This window comes from Zea mays, chromosome 9 (genome assembly GCF_902167145.1).
Source record: "Zea mays cultivar B73 chromosome 9, Zm-B73-REFERENCE-NAM-5.0, whole genome shotgun sequence".
Taxonomy (NCBI): domain Eukaryota; kingdom Viridiplantae; phylum Streptophyta; class Magnoliopsida; order Poales; family Poaceae; genus Zea; species Zea mays.
In genome coordinates, this window is record NC_050104.1 from 144,672,727 (window position 1) to 144,689,737 (window position 17,011).

The 17,011-nt window shown below is 44.0% G+C and overlaps 1 protein-coding gene across 2 annotated transcripts; it reads left to right on the plus strand.

Moving 5' to 3' along the window:
* Nucleotides 1-8,247: 8,247 nt before the first annotated feature.
* LOC100280240 (PseuodARR-B transcription factor) lies at nt 8,248-16,956 on the plus strand. Of its 2 annotated transcripts, none has more exons than XM_008660305.4 (12): nt 8,248-8,487; nt 8,600-8,688; nt 8,785-8,822; nt 8,957-9,029; nt 9,154-9,602; nt 12,760-12,921; nt 13,025-13,158; nt 13,291-13,470; nt 13,985-14,165; nt 14,265-14,697; nt 14,780-15,554; nt 16,449-16,956. In XM_008660305.4, exons 5-12 carry the CDS (start codon nt 9,278-9,280, stop codon nt 16,557-16,559), a joined length of 2,301 nt encoding a protein of 766 aa, XP_008658527.1. In that variant the 5' UTR covers nt 8,248-8,487; nt 8,600-8,688; nt 8,785-8,822; nt 8,957-9,029; nt 9,154-9,277; the 3' UTR covers nt 16,560-16,956. The 2 variants fall into 2 exon arrangements, with proteins under 2 accessions (XP_008658527.1, NP_001146641.1); NM_001153169.2 differs by having other exon boundaries at nt 8,363-8,487; nt 8,785-8,868; nt 16,449-16,839.
* The last annotated feature ends 55 nt before the right edge of the window (nt 16,957-17,011 follow it).

The following is a 17,011-nucleotide window of genomic DNA, read 5'->3' on the forward strand; positions in this document are numbered from 1 at the left end:
TTTTCATTATCCAAAGCAATAAGAAACAGAGAAAAGATTGTTTACCTTGAAATTGGAATAAAATAAGCTGCCGACGATATGCTGTCGTCGGTAGCGGCTGATATCTATCTCTAGCTTCGGAAAACCGATACTCTTTGACAAAGTACCGATGACCTTAGCTCCGGTTTGGTCTCGAATGCAGCTTAATTTTTCATCGTCCACACCTCCGAATAGAAGAGCTCCTGGCCTGTATCCGCAAGATTTGGCATAGTCTTTTAGCTCTTCTATTTCGTCCTCCGAAAGTTTTTGCCCAATTAAATTTTGAAATGTGTAGGCTTCGTCGTCCGAAGCGACTTCGGCTATTTCTTTCCCCTTCTCAGGCACTGCGGCCATGACTTTTTTAGCAGCAGTGGCAGCTTCTTCTGCAGCCATGTCTTCTAAAATTTTGTCGATATTCTCAATGGTAGTCTCTAAGTTCACATCTTCGGCTGTAGCGGCTTCGGTAGCCGCGACCTCCGAAGGTGCGACTTCGACGTTTGTTGTGTCTTCAGCAGCTGCTGTTTTCTGAATTGATGCTCTCGGTGGCGTCTTGTCAATAACTTCTGTTACGGCAATAATTCTTTGCCTTTTTGCTTTGGTTATCTTCGTTTTTTCCGGCTCCGCCACCTTTTGAAAAAGCTTCGTCAGTCGAGGCCCTAATGGACTTAGCTTCGTGGGCATGGGTTCAGTCATTACCTTTAGAATTTCCTCCACGTCGCTGGTAGAAGGTGGTGTGGGGGTCCCCTCTCCTTCGGATAGTTTTCGCTTTGGAGTTGATATTTTTCTCTTGACAATTTTCTTCTTTTTTGGTGGTTGTTCTTCATCCTTGTTTAAAGCTTCGGCCTCTCTTTTTCTTCTCTGGCCCTCAGCATCCTTGTTCAGCTGCGCATAGTCAGGATATTCGAAGCCCAGTGCATCAAGCACTCGGTTCAGCCTTCGCTTCGGACGGGTACCGAAGGCTGCTGTCATCAGTTGATCTTCTTTTTTCGAATAATTTCCAAGAATTTCATTACACATCACCTCAACTGTGTCCAGCCACTCTTGGCAGGGCTTCTTAAAATATTTCTTGAATTTGAAGTGGTAAGGAAGCCGGACAAGATCCCCTTCCTTCTTCTCCCCCTTTAACTTTGGCATTTCCCATTTTTTCAGAGTAGGGAAAACTTTGAATGCTAAGAATTCTTGAACCAGATCCCTGGTACCAATATGCTCTGCAATGATTCTGAATTCGTCCATTGCCCGTTGAGTTTGACCCTCTGGTGTCATGTTGCAGTGGGGTCGGGTTTCTCCGAAAGTTAGCTCGAGTGGACTTTGCACAAGCTTCTCCTTGTCCTCATCAACCTTGACATAGAACCATTCTGATTTCCAGCCTGCCGGCCATTTGCTTCGGTAGCTAATTACAGGAAACTTTGCGGTTTTCCGGTAGGCAAAATTGTAGCAACCGAAGTTTTCATGAAGCCCATCTTTTCTGGCCTTTGTTTGATAATGCAATTCATGAACTCGACAGAAACTGTCAGCAAAAGGCTCCACTGCTTGGCTTCGGAGGGCCCAAATATAAACGCTAAGCCTAACGATAGCGTTAGGAGTTAACTGATGAAGGTAGATGCCAAACCTCTTCAATATCTCCGCAACAATCTCGTGAACAGGGAATCTTAGCCCAGCCTTTAAAAAGCTTTTGAAGATGACAACCTCGTCCTTCTCTGGCTTCGGGGTGGTCTCTTCTCCCCCGAAGCGAAGTAGCTTCTTCTGATCTTCACTGAAAAAACCTGCTTTCACCATCTTGGCGAGATCAACCTTTGAAACAGTCGATTTTCCGAAGTCTAGGTGGCTGGGTTTGCTGGGCATGGCAATACGGTAGTCATCTTCGGAGTCGGTTTCTTCAATGTTCCCTTCTCCTTCGGCAGCTGTCGGGTTTGCTCCGGCAGCAGCCATTTCTTCCGTAGTCACCAGTCCGGAGCGCTGCATCGCTTCGGAGATGGGCACAGTCTCCGAAGCTTCAGTTTCGTCCCCCTCACGCTCAACCCTAGCTGTAGAGCGAACTCTGGCCATTTAATTATGAACTTGTGAAACTTTAATACTTTTTTCTCCTAAGCAGGCTTCAAGATGGAGCTTCGTTCAAACCTGACAAACAAGCTTCGGTGATGGTTAAAAATTTTGGCAGCAAAACAGTGCAAATAGCAGTAAATGCTGTGGTAACTTCACACCTACTCGTCTGTTTATATAGTGCTGCAGGTAAGAAGGCGAAGCGGCAGGGTTTTTACACCAGGCGGGCAGTAACTTGTACTCGCTGCGCAGTGGACCGCAAAGACCAAACAGTGACTCTGCAAGGTGGGACCGACACGATCTCGGGAAATGAATCGTTTCTCGGCAACGAGCTCAGGGAAGGTGTTTTTTGGACCTTCGGCTTCCCGAAGCTTGAGAGGATTTTTTCACGGTTCAAGCTCGTTACGAAAAACGATCTAGCGCCGCGAAAGGGGCTACTGTTGGGCCCATGCTTCGTTGCGCCGAAGGTCTTGCGTGAAGAAGCAGCTTCGGCTGAAATCGTCCCCAGGAAATGGCCGAAGGTTCCTTTTTATAGAGCTTCGGCGTTGCAAACCGACATAGAGATAGAATGACCTTTTTATCCATAGAGGTCTAAGATAATGTTGTAAACTTTTGTAAAGGGCATAATTGTAATTCGTCACAGGCTGCGTCCTGTGTCTATAAATAGATGAACAGTACCCCCGTACTGTTCACACGAACCTGTCATTTGCCTTCACATCACACTTGTATTCTTCAAGACCGAAGGTACATTTGTAATTTGGAGTCATTTACATTCGTTTATAATAATAAAAATGGAGATGATTTTATGATAACATTTAAGTATTTTCATATCTCATGATTTATATGAATGCTTCGTTCCTCATTGTCACGCTTACGAAGCTACGTCCTTCGTAACCTTCGTCCGAGATGCTTTATATTCCAAAGGGATATAATGTTATGGAGGACGAAGGACTTTTACACTTAACATTTTCTATGTTGCCTTGTTCTTAATTCTTAGCATTTGAGAACAAGTCCCCAACAGCTGCCCACTTTCAACCCAGCGGCGTTGACGGCTCTGGTCGACAGGTATAGACTTCTCTAGTTGTTTAATATTTACAATTATCAAATCTACTTTGCATACTAATGATTTTTGTATTCTTTTGTCTTCCAATAGGTGGCGGCCAGAGACTCACACTTTCCACCTTCCCTGCGGTGAGATGACTGTGACGCTTGAAGATTGCCAGAAGATTCTTGGTCTCAGCATTATGGGTCGTCCAGTGACCGGTCAGGCATCACCAGGCGGTTGGAGGCAGAGGGTGGAGGCCTTTCTTGGGAGACTGCTTCCGGATGAGCTACGAGGTAGCCACAACACCGGAGTCCCACTGACCTGGCTTAGGCAGAGCTTTGGGCAGTGTCCACCTGGTGCAGATGAGCAGACGGTTGGATACCATTGTCGAGCTTGGATTCTCCATCTCTTTGGTTCAGTTCTTTTTCCAGACGCAACAGGCGACAGCGCGTCATGGATGTTTCTGCCCTGCCTGACTGACTGGGATACGACCGGAGGTTATAGCTGGGCTTCAGCAGTGTTGGCCTTCCTGTATAGGCAACTTTGCGAGGCTTGTCGTCGTTCGTCGAGGACGGCCAGCTTAGGTGGATGTGTCTACCTACTACAGCTGTGGATGTGGGCACACATACCAGTCGGGCGACCCAGAGAGTTTCCTCCTCGTGAGTGGTTCGTGGTAGCCGGACATCGGCTTAAGCCCACGGCTGCTTACCGCTGGGACCAGGTCGAGGAGCCATTCGCACGACACCAGCGTGCTTACGTGGAGTACTCAAACGAGCTCGACGCACTTACTCCTTCGATGGTCAGTTGTCTCCTTTTTTCTTTTTACATGTCCTTTCTACTTTTATCACACGACACCAGCGTGCTTACATGGGCTTTCTAAAACTTTTGCAGGTGACTTGGCAACCGTATCTTGATCCATATTTCGCCAGCATACAGTTGAGCAGCATGTGCTCAATAGACGAGAACCTCTACCTCATGAGGTGTCCCCTCATCTGTTTTTATGCTGTTGAGTACCACTTGCCCCACAGAGTTGCTCGACAGTTCGGATTGCGCCAGGAGTTTCCGGTGGAGCCATTCTCGACTTCAATACAACTTCATAAGTGAGTTACTACATGCACTTGTTATTCTAACTAATAATTGAAATATCAGTTAGTCGCTAATATATGGTTCTAACTTTTGCAGGTTCGACAGACAGAGACAGAAGAAGGTCACGGACTTCGAGACGCACCATCGTGATTACATTGATGAATGGGACCAGCAGGGGGATCTGAACTATGAGAATGACCAGGCGCACACAAACTACAACTTCCGGAGGTATTTGATTTGGTATTCGGGTGTGACTAGGTGCAAGCTGAAGGGACAGTGGACAACAGCAGACTACGCCGAGCAAGAATCGTCAGACGACGAAGACACAGCTTTCGACATAGCTGCTCGGCACGGGTCCCAAATTGAGGCTGCTCCAATCCTTGATAGAGTGGTAACTATTTCTTTACTAAAATTAGAGATTTCAATTCAATGTTTTATGTCTAGTTTTGAGCATCCTAATGTCTTAACTTGTGATAGGGAAACTCTATGCTCGTATCTGTTGTTGAACTCGAGCGTATCTCACAGAGAACTTCAGATACTACTACGCTATCGTTACTATCAGTGAGTATCAATGTCTAACAGAAAACTTGTTTATTTGTATGGTGTAACATATGTCTTTAACTAACATTTCGATTACAGAGGGTATCACGTCGTCTTCGTCGAGCAGCGGCTCAGTGTGGATGCCGGTCTCTAGCGGGCGTTGACGTGCAGCTGCCTGTGCCTCGTATGCAGCAGGACGTTCTGCCTCCCATGTGTGCAGTTGGACCATCTACAGCAGGACTCAGCTCGTCGCGATCGACGCGGGACACGTTTGAGAACGTGGCCCAGGACGACGACGACGACGACGACGACGACGCTGGCGCTGGCGCTGGCGCCGCAGGTCAGGTGGAGATTGGACCGTCTCAGTTGCAGGATGCTCCTACAACTCAGCCATCACAGCTGACACCACGTAGAAGGCGTCCACGAGACCCTTACACTCCAGGCACCGACGCTCTTGGGGCCAAGGGCAAGGGTAAGACTAGGAGGAAATGAATACTTTTGTGATATGGACTGTGTGATTTGGACTTATGCTGGAGACGTTGTAATATGAACTATGTTATGTGTTTTGGACAATGTGTTGGGGAACTTGTATTTTGGACTTTGTTTGTGGACATTATATGAAGAACTATGTTCTGTGGATGTTTTTATATTCGATGTTATATTGTGATGTATTATATGTTGAAATGCTTATATGTCTTATAATATGTGATTATTTGAACTGTGGTTGTTAATAAAACAAGGGGAACTCTTGCAAATTTTTTTGTGAACTGTAAAAAACATAATAAGCAATAAGTAACGCATCTTTAGAGTTCTAAATTATTTTTTATACGTAAATACTACATAATAGGCTACAATTCTTCAGTCTGAATCACAATCTATGAGTAACTCATCTTCGGAGTCATCCGTCGCGCAATCCTCAACAACAACCTCATTCCACTTGCTGCATTGTCCTGCATCACACTTGTCACCAGTTCTTTTGTAATAATTGGCTTCTGCTTCATCTGCAGCTTGGGAGAATAGCTCATCCTCAACCTCAGCCTCATCAGACTTCTTCTTGTAATAAGCTGCCTCTACCTCTGCGGCGGCCTGTGACATAAACTCATCCTCTTCCTCTTGAGCACGTAATCCAGCCTCAGCTAGTGCTATGAGCTCACTCAACCTTGACATGTCGTCCTCCTCTTCTTCATGTAATCCTGCCTCTGCGAGGGCGATAAGCTCACTCAATCTAGATGTGTCGTCGTCCTCCTCCTCCATCAGCTCAACCGTTGCCATTTTATCCTGAACATATCTCGCATGCGCCTCATCGGCCAAATAGTTTACGCCGCTTCCAATCTCTGCAAATATAATGAGAAAATTAAGTTAGCAAAGTCAGGATAAATAAATTGTACTAACATAATTATAATATCATTTATCTCACTTACTTCCCTTGAGGCGATCAGCAAGATTATCCAACATCTGTTTCTCGGCTTGAGCCGCTTCCCATTCCCTTGCATCCTGTGCTCTCTTCTCATCTGCCGCCTTCAACCTCCTATACTCTGCACGCTTCGGGCTATCATAAAAGGCAGATTTTGCTTCCCTACGCATGTCGCGTATGCGATCGTTAATGTACGAATCAACGAGCCGAGATCCACAACGCATCTTCTGTCCCATTATTCTCTTCGACTCTATTGTGCGCATCACCTCTCCTTTGTCGTCGTAACTCTCCCAACTGCATTTCCTCGTCTCCTACAAAAAATATAGTAAGTACCGCTATAACATTACATCTGGTGCAAAAAAAATACCAACCTCATCGTAATCGACCATATGTCCACAAAAATATCCAACACCAAGCTCCGAAGGAACTAATCCATACTTAGCTTCAATACCACATTTGCAGAGTACTGGATCAAATTTGACCTCTTCTGCCGCCCACCCCATGTATCTCTTTTCCTTTACCTCTGGCTCTGGCCAATGGGACAAAGGACCATACAACCACTCTCTGAAACGACACTTACGCCACCCGTATGGCTGCAAGAGAAAAAATTAGTAATTTATTGTAAATAAAAACTAGTTCATACATTTAGCATATCAATGGGCTCACATAATCAATGTTCGGACAACAGAACTGCTTGTCATAGTCTTCGTCGATGACAGCACGGTCTCCACAATCGCATCGAGGCGGTGAGTCCATCCGTCTTTCTGTTGCTACCTCCTTCTCCGCATCCGTCATTGGTGGAGGATTCGGGGGAGGAGGTACCCAACGCTTAAAACGCTCATGACTGGTCCTTCCACTCAACCAATTAACGAAAAGAAGATATCGAGGGTCAAATTTATCAGGACCATCGATCCACTGGAAAAAGAAACACCTCTGATGTCCCTAAAATAATGGAAAGATGCACTATTACATATCTACAAAATAATGAACGCGAACAAAATTAAGTGACAAGTCATAAGCTACGTACGTCCAAAGTGCCACAAAGGTAGTAGCAGCGAGCAGCCGTGTCTGGATGTTGTGATTGATGTACCCAAGCCAGTCTGCCACAGTCACAGTTAGGCACGGGGAGTTCAGGAGGAACAGGAGCATCCTTACTAGATACGTCCGGATATAACTCCCGAGGACGACCTCTCTTCTGCCACAACGCCTCTCGGTACATGTCTTTCATCTAATAAACGATTATAATTATCACTTGTACCTATTATGCTTTATAATAAGTTTACACAAACTAATAATCGAAATGATAATATAATAGGTGTATACAAATTATTAAACTAACAACCTAATATACAAAAGGAATCAGTTGGAAATCATACCTTGGTCTACGAAGTGAACCAACTCAAATCTTTGAATCCAGGAAATTTTTACGAAGTTTGGAAATGGGATGAAATGAGCTGCTCTCGGCCAGCCGCGCGGGCGTTTTTATAGGAATTTGTAGCTCGGCGCCAAGATCTGTGGCGCCGAGCTACGAGGCCGCGCCGCCGCCACGTCAGAGCCAGGTCAGCCCTGGACGCAGCTAGCCGTTGCGGCCACGTCACAGCTCGGCGCCATAGGCTGTGGCGCCGAGCTGTGTTAGCTCGGCGCCACAACCTATGGCGCCGAGCTAAGGGTCCAAAACTGCATTTAAAATTTTTTTAGATCTAAACGTGAATTTACTTCTGTTTAAGGGCTAAAATACAAAAAATTCGGCCTCTCCCACTCCCGGAAACAAAAGGCAACGCTAGCCCAGCGAGACGGGGGAGTGCCCTGCTTCGCAAATCGCTCTCCAGGCCCCGCTCAAACGCCGTTAAGCCAAGGCCGTGATGATCTTTCCCTCCGAACCGCGGGCCCCAGCACTCCCCGGCCGCACACCGGCTCCCCAAGCCCACCCCAGTCCACCGACGTGCGGGTCCATGCGACACCTCAGACCCCACCGGCCAGTGACGTAGCCACGACGGGCCCGCGCGCGCCGCTCCACGTGGGCCCCTGTCGATCTGAGGATTCGGGGCGAGCCCAGGGAGCACGCGGCTTTAGATCTCGTCGGATCTCGGACACGGCGTGGGGCCCGCCCCACTCCCTGCCCACCTCCACTTGCTCCACGTCACGGCGAGCGCTTCCCCTCCCCCCTGGTTATCTATCGCATCCTCCGCGGCCCTCCTCCCTCCCACTCCTGTCCTCTCCTCTCCTCTCCCCGCCATTTGGCTCCGAACCCTCACAACAGTGCATCGTCTCTCCTGTCCCCGCCATTTGGTTCGGAACTCTCGCGGCCTCAACTCCTCCTCGTCATCGTAACACCCACGCTTAGGTGCGCACCGCGCCCTCTGCTGCGGCTACGGGAGCTAGCTCGTGAATTCAACTCTTTTTTCATATTTTTTTAATTCATTTAGCTGCCTTTTTCTGTGTTGTTTCTGCGGCAGAGTTCGTGAGGGTCGCCCCCAGGGGATCTCGAGACGTCCGTTTCCAAGAGTGGACCGGCTCGCAGGCGCTGCTGTTACCTTGGGTGGAGGCAAGTTGGAATTGCGATGTTTGTTTGCTTCACAGCCTTTTTCCTTCTAAAGTTTTGCTCTGACGAGGTCTACTTATCCTTTTGCTCTATATTTAGCTCGGACCTGCGGATCAGTTGGATTCTCAAGGGAGACGGTGGTTTCTGATTTCCTTTCTCTAAGCATACCAAATCCTTTGTCTCGTACTGCCTCAAATCTCTATTGTCGGTTTTGTATGCGGGGAACTTCGTACACGATCCTTATCATATGAGCTGTTTTAATGTTTCGCAGGAGTCGGGAGCAACTGGTTTTGGGCGTCGCGGAGCACATGGCTTAAGAATAATTTCTTCCAGCCCGGCGACAAGTGAGCCTCGCTACAATTAGTCCTCTCTCGCTCTCACCGATACTGCAGAATGGAGTAGCTTATTCTGAGCATCTGTTATGCTCATGACAGATCGGTGTTTGATTCCTGTGTGTTTTCCCTGCAGATTCGCAGTTGGATTCAGCATATGCATTTTTTATGCTGACATAGGATGTGCTCAACCATCCGTGGACTCCCTCTAGTTGCACAAACCACCTCAGTGCTCTCTCTTTCTTCGAATCGGGCTAATAATGGGCAGTGCTTGCCAAGCTGGCACAGACGGGCCTTCCCGCAAGGATGTGTTAGGGATAGGGAATGCCGCCTTAGAGAATGGCCACCATCAGGCTGAAGCTGACGCAGATGAATGGAGGGAAAAGGAAGAGGACTTGGCCAACAACGGGCACAGTGCGCCACCGCCAGGCATGCAGCAGGTGGATGAGCATAAGGAGGAACAAAGACAAAGCATTCACTGGGAGAGGTTCCTACCTGTGAAGACACTGAGAGTCTTGCTGGTGGAGAATGATGACTCTACTCGTCAGGTGGTCAGTGCCCTGCTCCGTAAGTGCTGCTATGAAGGTACGCGCTGCAAATGGTAAAGCTAATTTGATTTGATTTTTCTCTCGCATCAAACAGGAGAGCTGCAATCATTATATACTAAGAAGAAACTAATTTGATTTTATTAAATTGGTCATATACTCGGTTGCTGGTTTCATAACTTCTACTAGATAGCAGTATCATGGATTGTTAACTTGTGTATATTGCAATTGCTGCTGCAAAAAAAGGATTATGGTTTTATTGGGTACTTTTAAAATTGACCACAGTTCAAACATCAACTTGACACCAACCTATATATAGAATGATGTTGATCTGATTTAATCTCTATAGCAAACAATTATGTGGAATATCGGTGTTCCTTTAGTGAAACAAGGTTCTCAATGGTGAATGTAACTGTCTTGGTGCATCAATCGATTGGTGTGGTAGACATGCTCAATCTTGATTATATTATACGTTTATGTATGCATGGGAATGCTTTATAGGTACAACAGGGACTAATTTGATTCATCTGACTCTCTCGTCACATATTTGGACGGAAATGGTTCCCCCTGCTTGAATTTTCAAAATAGTCCCCTCTCCCACTGTGGCAGGCCTGAGAGATGTCATGTCTCACCTAGTACAGCTCCATAGCATCTTAGGTATACACTGATCCATATTATGCCAGACCGCCTGTCTCAGCTGCAGCAGGGGCGGATACAAGCCCCGGGCCACCCGGTCCGTGGCCCGGGGCATGATCCATATGTCTCTAGTCACATTTATTGTTTTACACTAGAGTATATTGGAAGAATATTATATCCAATAGACCGGCCCAGGCCGTGATCGGATCCTGGATCTGCCCCTGAGCTGCAGTGAGTAGTTTGCTGGGCAATCTGCTGTGAATTGGGAGCTTGGTGGGTGGGGTGTTGCAGTATGTTTGCACTCTGGGTAGCCTGAGCATTGCTACCCTGTGGTACACACATAATGTGACAAGTACTGACTGCACTATAGGATTGACAAGTCATCTCATGGGCCTACTGTGGTGGGCCAATGGAATTTCTTTTGCAATAGCAAGGGCTGGCTATTTTCATTTTAACAAAACCAGGGTCTAGAGATCAAGAGTGTCACATCATCAACAAACAGTGAATAATCTTGCAACATATGGAAGGTGGAATGCTGCAGTAGTCAATTGAGGATCTGGATCAATTTGGCTCTTTTATATGTCCTACGCTTAGTTGTTGGATAAATTGCTTAATGCCTTATTGTTTTTTTGTACTAGTGAGCAAACATATTCCACTTAATTTGTTTATATGTCTACGGTAGCTTAACATGTTCCAAGCAAACATATTAATTATTGTTGACTAGTACTAGCATCATGTTACTGTACAGTCCACTTTGCATTGGCAAGAAGTAACGATTATTTCTATCTTCTACTTGCACTGGATTTTGTTTCTTAGAAACTTGTGGCATACAGAATTGTGAATTTAAGCTTGTACATTTCCCTTTTCTATCATATGAGCATCAAAAGAACATATTCTATTTGACAACGTAGATGCTAGCTATTTTTTCTATTTGACAACAGAAAATGGTACTCTTTCTTGTGGGTCATTTTGTTAGTTTGTTTATTCTTGGACAAATAGGTAGTTAGGTACACAAATAGAACTGCCTGTGTTAAAATCATTTCACCCTGACTCGAAAAGCAAAGCTTGAAAACTATGATACATCAAAGCATGACTTTGTGTGATACATATAAGGTGGTGTTTGAATGCAGGTGGCTAAATTTTAGTCCCGTCACGGATGTTTGGATGTTAGTTAGAAGTATTAAATATAGTGTAATTACAAAACTAATTACACATGTGAGGACTAAACGACAAGACAAACTTGTTAAGCCTAATTAGTTCATGATTCACTCATGTGATCTACAGTAAACATTTGCCAATCATGGATTAATTAGGATTATTAAATTAGTTTCATTATTTAGTCTTCATTTGTATAATTAGTTTCATAATTAGAATAATATTTAATACTCGTAATTGGCATTCAAACATCCGATGTTCGCTTTTAAATTGGCTCTTTGAGGGCGGATTGTTGTGAAACGGACTAAACTAAAAAACTTTAGTTAGTACAACCAAACACCTCATAAGACAAGTGACATGCATGTATACTATTAAATTAATAGCATCCATGCAGCTGCTTTGTGCTAGGTTGCATTAAGACTTTAATATTTTAAGTTGTTTATAGAACTTTTTTTGTCTTGATAATGGTTGAAAGCAATGCATCTGAAGGGATTTGACTTAGATTGAACTTGAACTGTGTAGCCTCCCACCGTCACCAAGTTAGAAATACACCTCTCCTCACCTAGTTTGTTATACACAAACTACCAGTTCTTGTGGTACTTCAGATTTTGGGTAAACACACACTGCATAATTTTTTCATGTAAATTCATAAATATTTAAAGGACAGACCCGGTGCTGGTGGCTTCCACATGAGTGGGGTCTATGGAAGAAATAGCCGAGGCAAGCGTTACCCCTGCATTTTGCAGAGAGGCTGCATGGAACCCAGGACCTTTGGCTCAGTGAAAATGCTTCTCACCATTGTGCCAGGCTTCATGGATATTTGAAATGTAGACTTTAGGCTAGCTCCAGCAAGGGACCCTAAAAGGTTCTGTACCCTAAATATAGAGGATCAAATGGTCATCTATGCTCTCCAGCAGCGTCCTCTAAACGGTCCTCTAAATTTAGAGGACTCTGCTGGATTCTCTATATATAGAGTTTCTCTAAACGGTCTTCTATCCATTTGAATACTTTAAATAACCGGTTTAGCAAAACTAAAATATGTACAATACATTTGAGAGTATGACAAATACGTACGTACAAAAAATAAAAATAAAAAATGTCTCTAATATAGATATTTGAGTATAGAGGACGTTGTTGGAGAGGAAGGAGATATAGAGGATGAAATCTTTTAGAGAAGACTGTAAATGACGGATATAGAGGATGGATATAGAGGACGTTGTTGGAGACAACCTTATACTTGATGTATTTGGTGATATGGCCAATGTTTTTTTTTATGTTATGTCCCTGTTTGATTATGTTTGATTGTTAATTATTAGCAGTGGAAATTTGTATCTATCATCATCTAAAAAAGGGTAATTTTAGTTGTTTCAGTGTTCTGACAGCAATCCTATCTCCTTCCATTTTAGTTATTCCTGCTGAAAATGGTTTGCATGCATGGCGATATCTTGAAGATCTGCAGAACAACATCGACCTTGTATTGACTGAGGTTTTCATGCCTTGTCTATCTGGTATCGGTCTGCTTAGCAAAATCACAAGTCACAAAATTTGCAAAGACATTCCTGTGATTAGTAAGTAGATTTCCTCAACTACCCTAATGCACGTGAAATTTTATCTTGTTAATTGTTGGGTTTAAATACTTTTAGCTGCTACACTGATGTGTTTTGCATGCAGTGATGTCTACGAATGATTCTATGAGTATGGTGTTTAAGTGTTTGTCGAAGGGAGCAGTTGATTTCTTGGTAAAACCACTACGTAAGAATGAGCTTAAGAACCTTTGGCAGCATGTTTGGAGGCGATGCCACAGTGTAAGCTGTTTGTTTTTGGTCTAGTTTTTTCTGGATATTTTATTCCACGAAACATGAGGCGTGATTTCTTTGAGTCCTCACTGTGTTTCCTTTGTGATCACTCTGAGTTGAATTTGCCTCTTTGGTACTCAGTCCAGTGGAAGTGAAAGTGGCATCCAGACACAGAAGTGTGCCAAACTAAATACTGGCGACGAGTATGAGAACGGCAGTGACAGCAATCATGATGATGAAGAAAATGATGACGGCGACGATGACGACTTCAGTGTTGGACTCAATGCTAGGGATGGAAGTGACAATGGCAGTGGTACTCAAGTATGTGTCCATTTACTGTTCCTAATACCTTCTTAATCTAACATAATGTAGTTGGATTTGAATGTGTGTGTTTCTATATATATATATAAAATAAAGGTTAGTGGTAGAGTACTGCAAGCAAAGTTTATATCATCTTAGGTATAAAGGTTAGTTATTCTATGATATATCTGGACATATTATATTAAATAGCCAATTTACATATAGTAATACCACAATTAGACTATCTCCAGCAGCTTACCCATCTCCATCCCCATATTCAAACTCCACTCTGCGAACAATGCAGTGTACAATGCAGAACGGTGCAAAACAATGTTTTAGGTAACCACATAGGTAAACTGCTAGACACGGTCTTTATGTAGGAAGATAAAAGTTATTTATTGCTTTCATTCAAAATAATTCACTTGGTGGCAATCTTTATTTCTCAGAAAAGTAATATATTGTCTGATAATTCTCTCTATGTGTAGAGTTTTTATGTCAATGTATTATCGAGTGCACAATCTGTTTCAAAATGCAGAGCTCATGGACAAAGCGTGCTGTGGAGATTGACAGCCCACAACCTATATCTCCCGATCAACTAGTTGATCCACCTGATAGTACATGTGCACAAGTAATTCACCCTAGATCAGAGATATGCAGTAACAAGTGGTTACCGACAGCAAACAAAAGGAATGTCAAGAAACAGAAGGAGAATAAAGGTATATGCTCCACACTCCACAGCATTCATCATATAGAAGTGAAGCATTTCACAGTTCTTCCACTATTGTCTCATTCAACCAAATTCCATGTTTTTACAGATGAATCTATGGGAAGATACTTAGGAATAGGTGCTCCTAGGAACTCAAGTGCAGAATATCAATCATCTCTCAATGATGTATCTGTTAATCCAATAGAAAAAGGACATGAGAATCACATGTCCAAATGCAAATCTAAAAAGGAAACAATGGCAGAAGATGATTGTACAAACATGCCTAGTGCAACAAATGCTGAAACTGCTGATTTGATTAGCTCAATAGCCAGAAACACAGAAGGCCAACAAGCAGTACAAGCCGTTGACGCACCAGATGGCCCTTCCAAAATGGCTAATGGAAATGATAAGAATCATGATTCTCATATCGAAGTGACACCCCATGAGTTGGGTTTGAAGAGATCGAGAACAAATGGAGCTACAGCGGAAATCCATGATGAGCGAAATATTCTGAAAAGATCAGATCAGTCAGCCTTCACCAGGTGCAAAACATAATATCAGTGTCATTACTAGGTTATTAACATAACAGTAAGTTGCATGCTAACCCATTATGATTTCTGCAAGGTACCATACATCTGTGGCTTCCAATCAAGGTGGAGCAAGATATGGGGAAAGCTCTTCACCACAAGATAACAGTTCTGAGGCCATGAAAACGGACTCTACATGCAAGATGAAGTCAAATTCAGATGCTGCTCCAATAAAGCAGGGCTCCAATGGCAGTAGCAATAACGATGTGGGATCCAGTACAAAGAATGTTGCTGCAAGGCCTTCGGGTGACAGGGAGAGAGTAGCGTCACCATTAGCCATCAAATCTACCCAGCATGCCTCAGCATTTCATACTATACAGAATCAAACGTCACCAGCTAATCTGATTGGGGAAGACAAAGCTGATGAAGGAATTTCCAATACAGTGAAAATGAGCCACCCAACAGAGGTTCCACAAGGCTGCGTCCAGCATCATCATCATGTGCATTATTACCTCCATGTTATGACACAGAAACAGCCATCAACAGACCGTGGATCATCAGATGTTCACTGTGGTTCGTCAAATGTGTTTGATCCTCCTGTTGAAGGACATGCTGCAAACTACAGTGTGAATGGGGGTGTCTCAGTTGGTCATAATGGGTGCAATGGGCAGAATGGAAGTAGCGCTGTCCCCAATATTGCAAGACCAAACATAGAGAGTATTAATGGTACCATGAGCCAAAATATTGCCGGAGGTGGCATTGTAAGTGGGAGTGGGAGTGGCAATGACATGTATCAGAATCGGTTCCTGCAACGAGAAGCTGCATTGAACAAATTCAGACTGAAGCGGAAAGATCGGAACTTTGGTAAAAAGGTAGCCTGTTTTCAGTTACATGCCTGTTGTAGCTATGACTTGAAATCAGTAATAGTTATTTGAGGGTTGAAGGGCCTTCCACTTAATATATAAAAGTAAGGGTAGGGATTCAAATGGTTTGCACAATTATAATCAGAAAAAAGATAGAAGTGATTATTAATAATCTCTACCTTTGGAGGATATAAAAATGCTTATGCTACTTCCAGCTATGCCTTTTGTCTTTTTTTAGAAAAACTTCCAGTTATGACTTAATTGTTAATATTGACAATACCAGTGTAGGAATACTGAAATTAGTCTTGAAAGTAAGACATTAGTTGCTGCTGTTTGCGTGATGGCCCCTAGCTTGAGGATACTTTGCCGCTACTCTTGCGGATGCTTTGCCGCTCCATGTCATCTCTAGCGGACGCTCTGCTGTCGTGCTGCTGGATGTTTGTCTCGTCTCCTCTCAGGGGATGCTCTGCCACTGCAGTGTCTTCGTCTTTATTGGCAACCTGGAGTTGATGTGCTTTTCCTTCTGCAGGTTCAGTCGGTTAGATTTTAGGTGGAGAGTCCTTCTTACTGCATTTTCTTTCTCTGGTTCTTTGGGTCGGTTTAGGTTGCTAACCACTTCTGTGCTTTTGTAATATGGGCGACGGGGTCTCTCAGTAGCTTTGTCATAAAACAATTCTACTTCCCCTTAATATAGTACATGTGACTCTGACATGTTATCGAACAAAAAAAAACATTGCTCGCTCTAAATTTTATGAGATCTGGCATGATTTCAAACTATTCTTCTTTTCAAAATCCTGTTTTCTGACTGCAGTTTTTACAAGATTTTATGGTCTTGCCGCTTCATTTTTCTGACTGTTTGCATTGGACCGATACCTTCTGATGGCCTTGTCCGCCTATTTTCAGGTTCGCTACCAAAGCAGGAAGAGGCTTGCTGAGCAGCGGCCACGGGTCCGAGGACAGTTTGTGCGACAATCTGAGCAAGAAGATCAAACAGCGCAAGGTTCAGAAAGATGACACGTAATTTCTAATACAACGTATCATCTTCTTCGGCAGATCTGAGAATTAGGCGGTTCTTCCTATTGCGCATCTTCGTCGACAGATCTGAGAATTAAGTGGTCCTTCCCATTGCTGATAGTAGCCCACTGATTCCCAACGTTAGAGTACACAATAAATAAGACTCTAGTTGTCAATTTCTGTGGTTGACTGCAGATGATCACCCTAGCGCTATGGAGTCAACAATGTAATATTTATATACTATGTTCGTGCCTTGGCGCCTTGGCGGTTTGCAATCTTCAGTTTCCTTTCTGAGAGATTCTTGGCCAAGTGCCTTGAGGAGGAGCAAACTAGCAGCGTCGCCATTGCTATATTAATAGCTGGAATCATGTAGTAGTAGTTCATCCATTCATTCGAAGATCGTGTTCCAAATCAACACAAGTAGGGGTTTGCTTCTCCTCTTTCCAAGAAAA

Excerpts from the sequence above, each read along its gene's own strand:
- LOC100280240 (XM_008660305.4), top strand. The coding sequence starts at position 9,278 with ATGGGCAGTGCTTGCCAAGCTGGCACAGACGGGCCTTCCCGCAAGGAT. Across the intron at positions 13,159-13,290 it reads TTTGGAGGCGATGCCACAGT|TCCAGTGGAAGTGAAAGTGG; the intron begins GTAAGCTGTTTG and ends TTTGGTACTCAG. Across the intron at positions 14,166-14,264 it reads GAAACAGAAGGAGAATAAAG|ATGAATCTATGGGAAGATAC; the intron begins GTATATGCTCCA and ends ATGTTTTTACAG.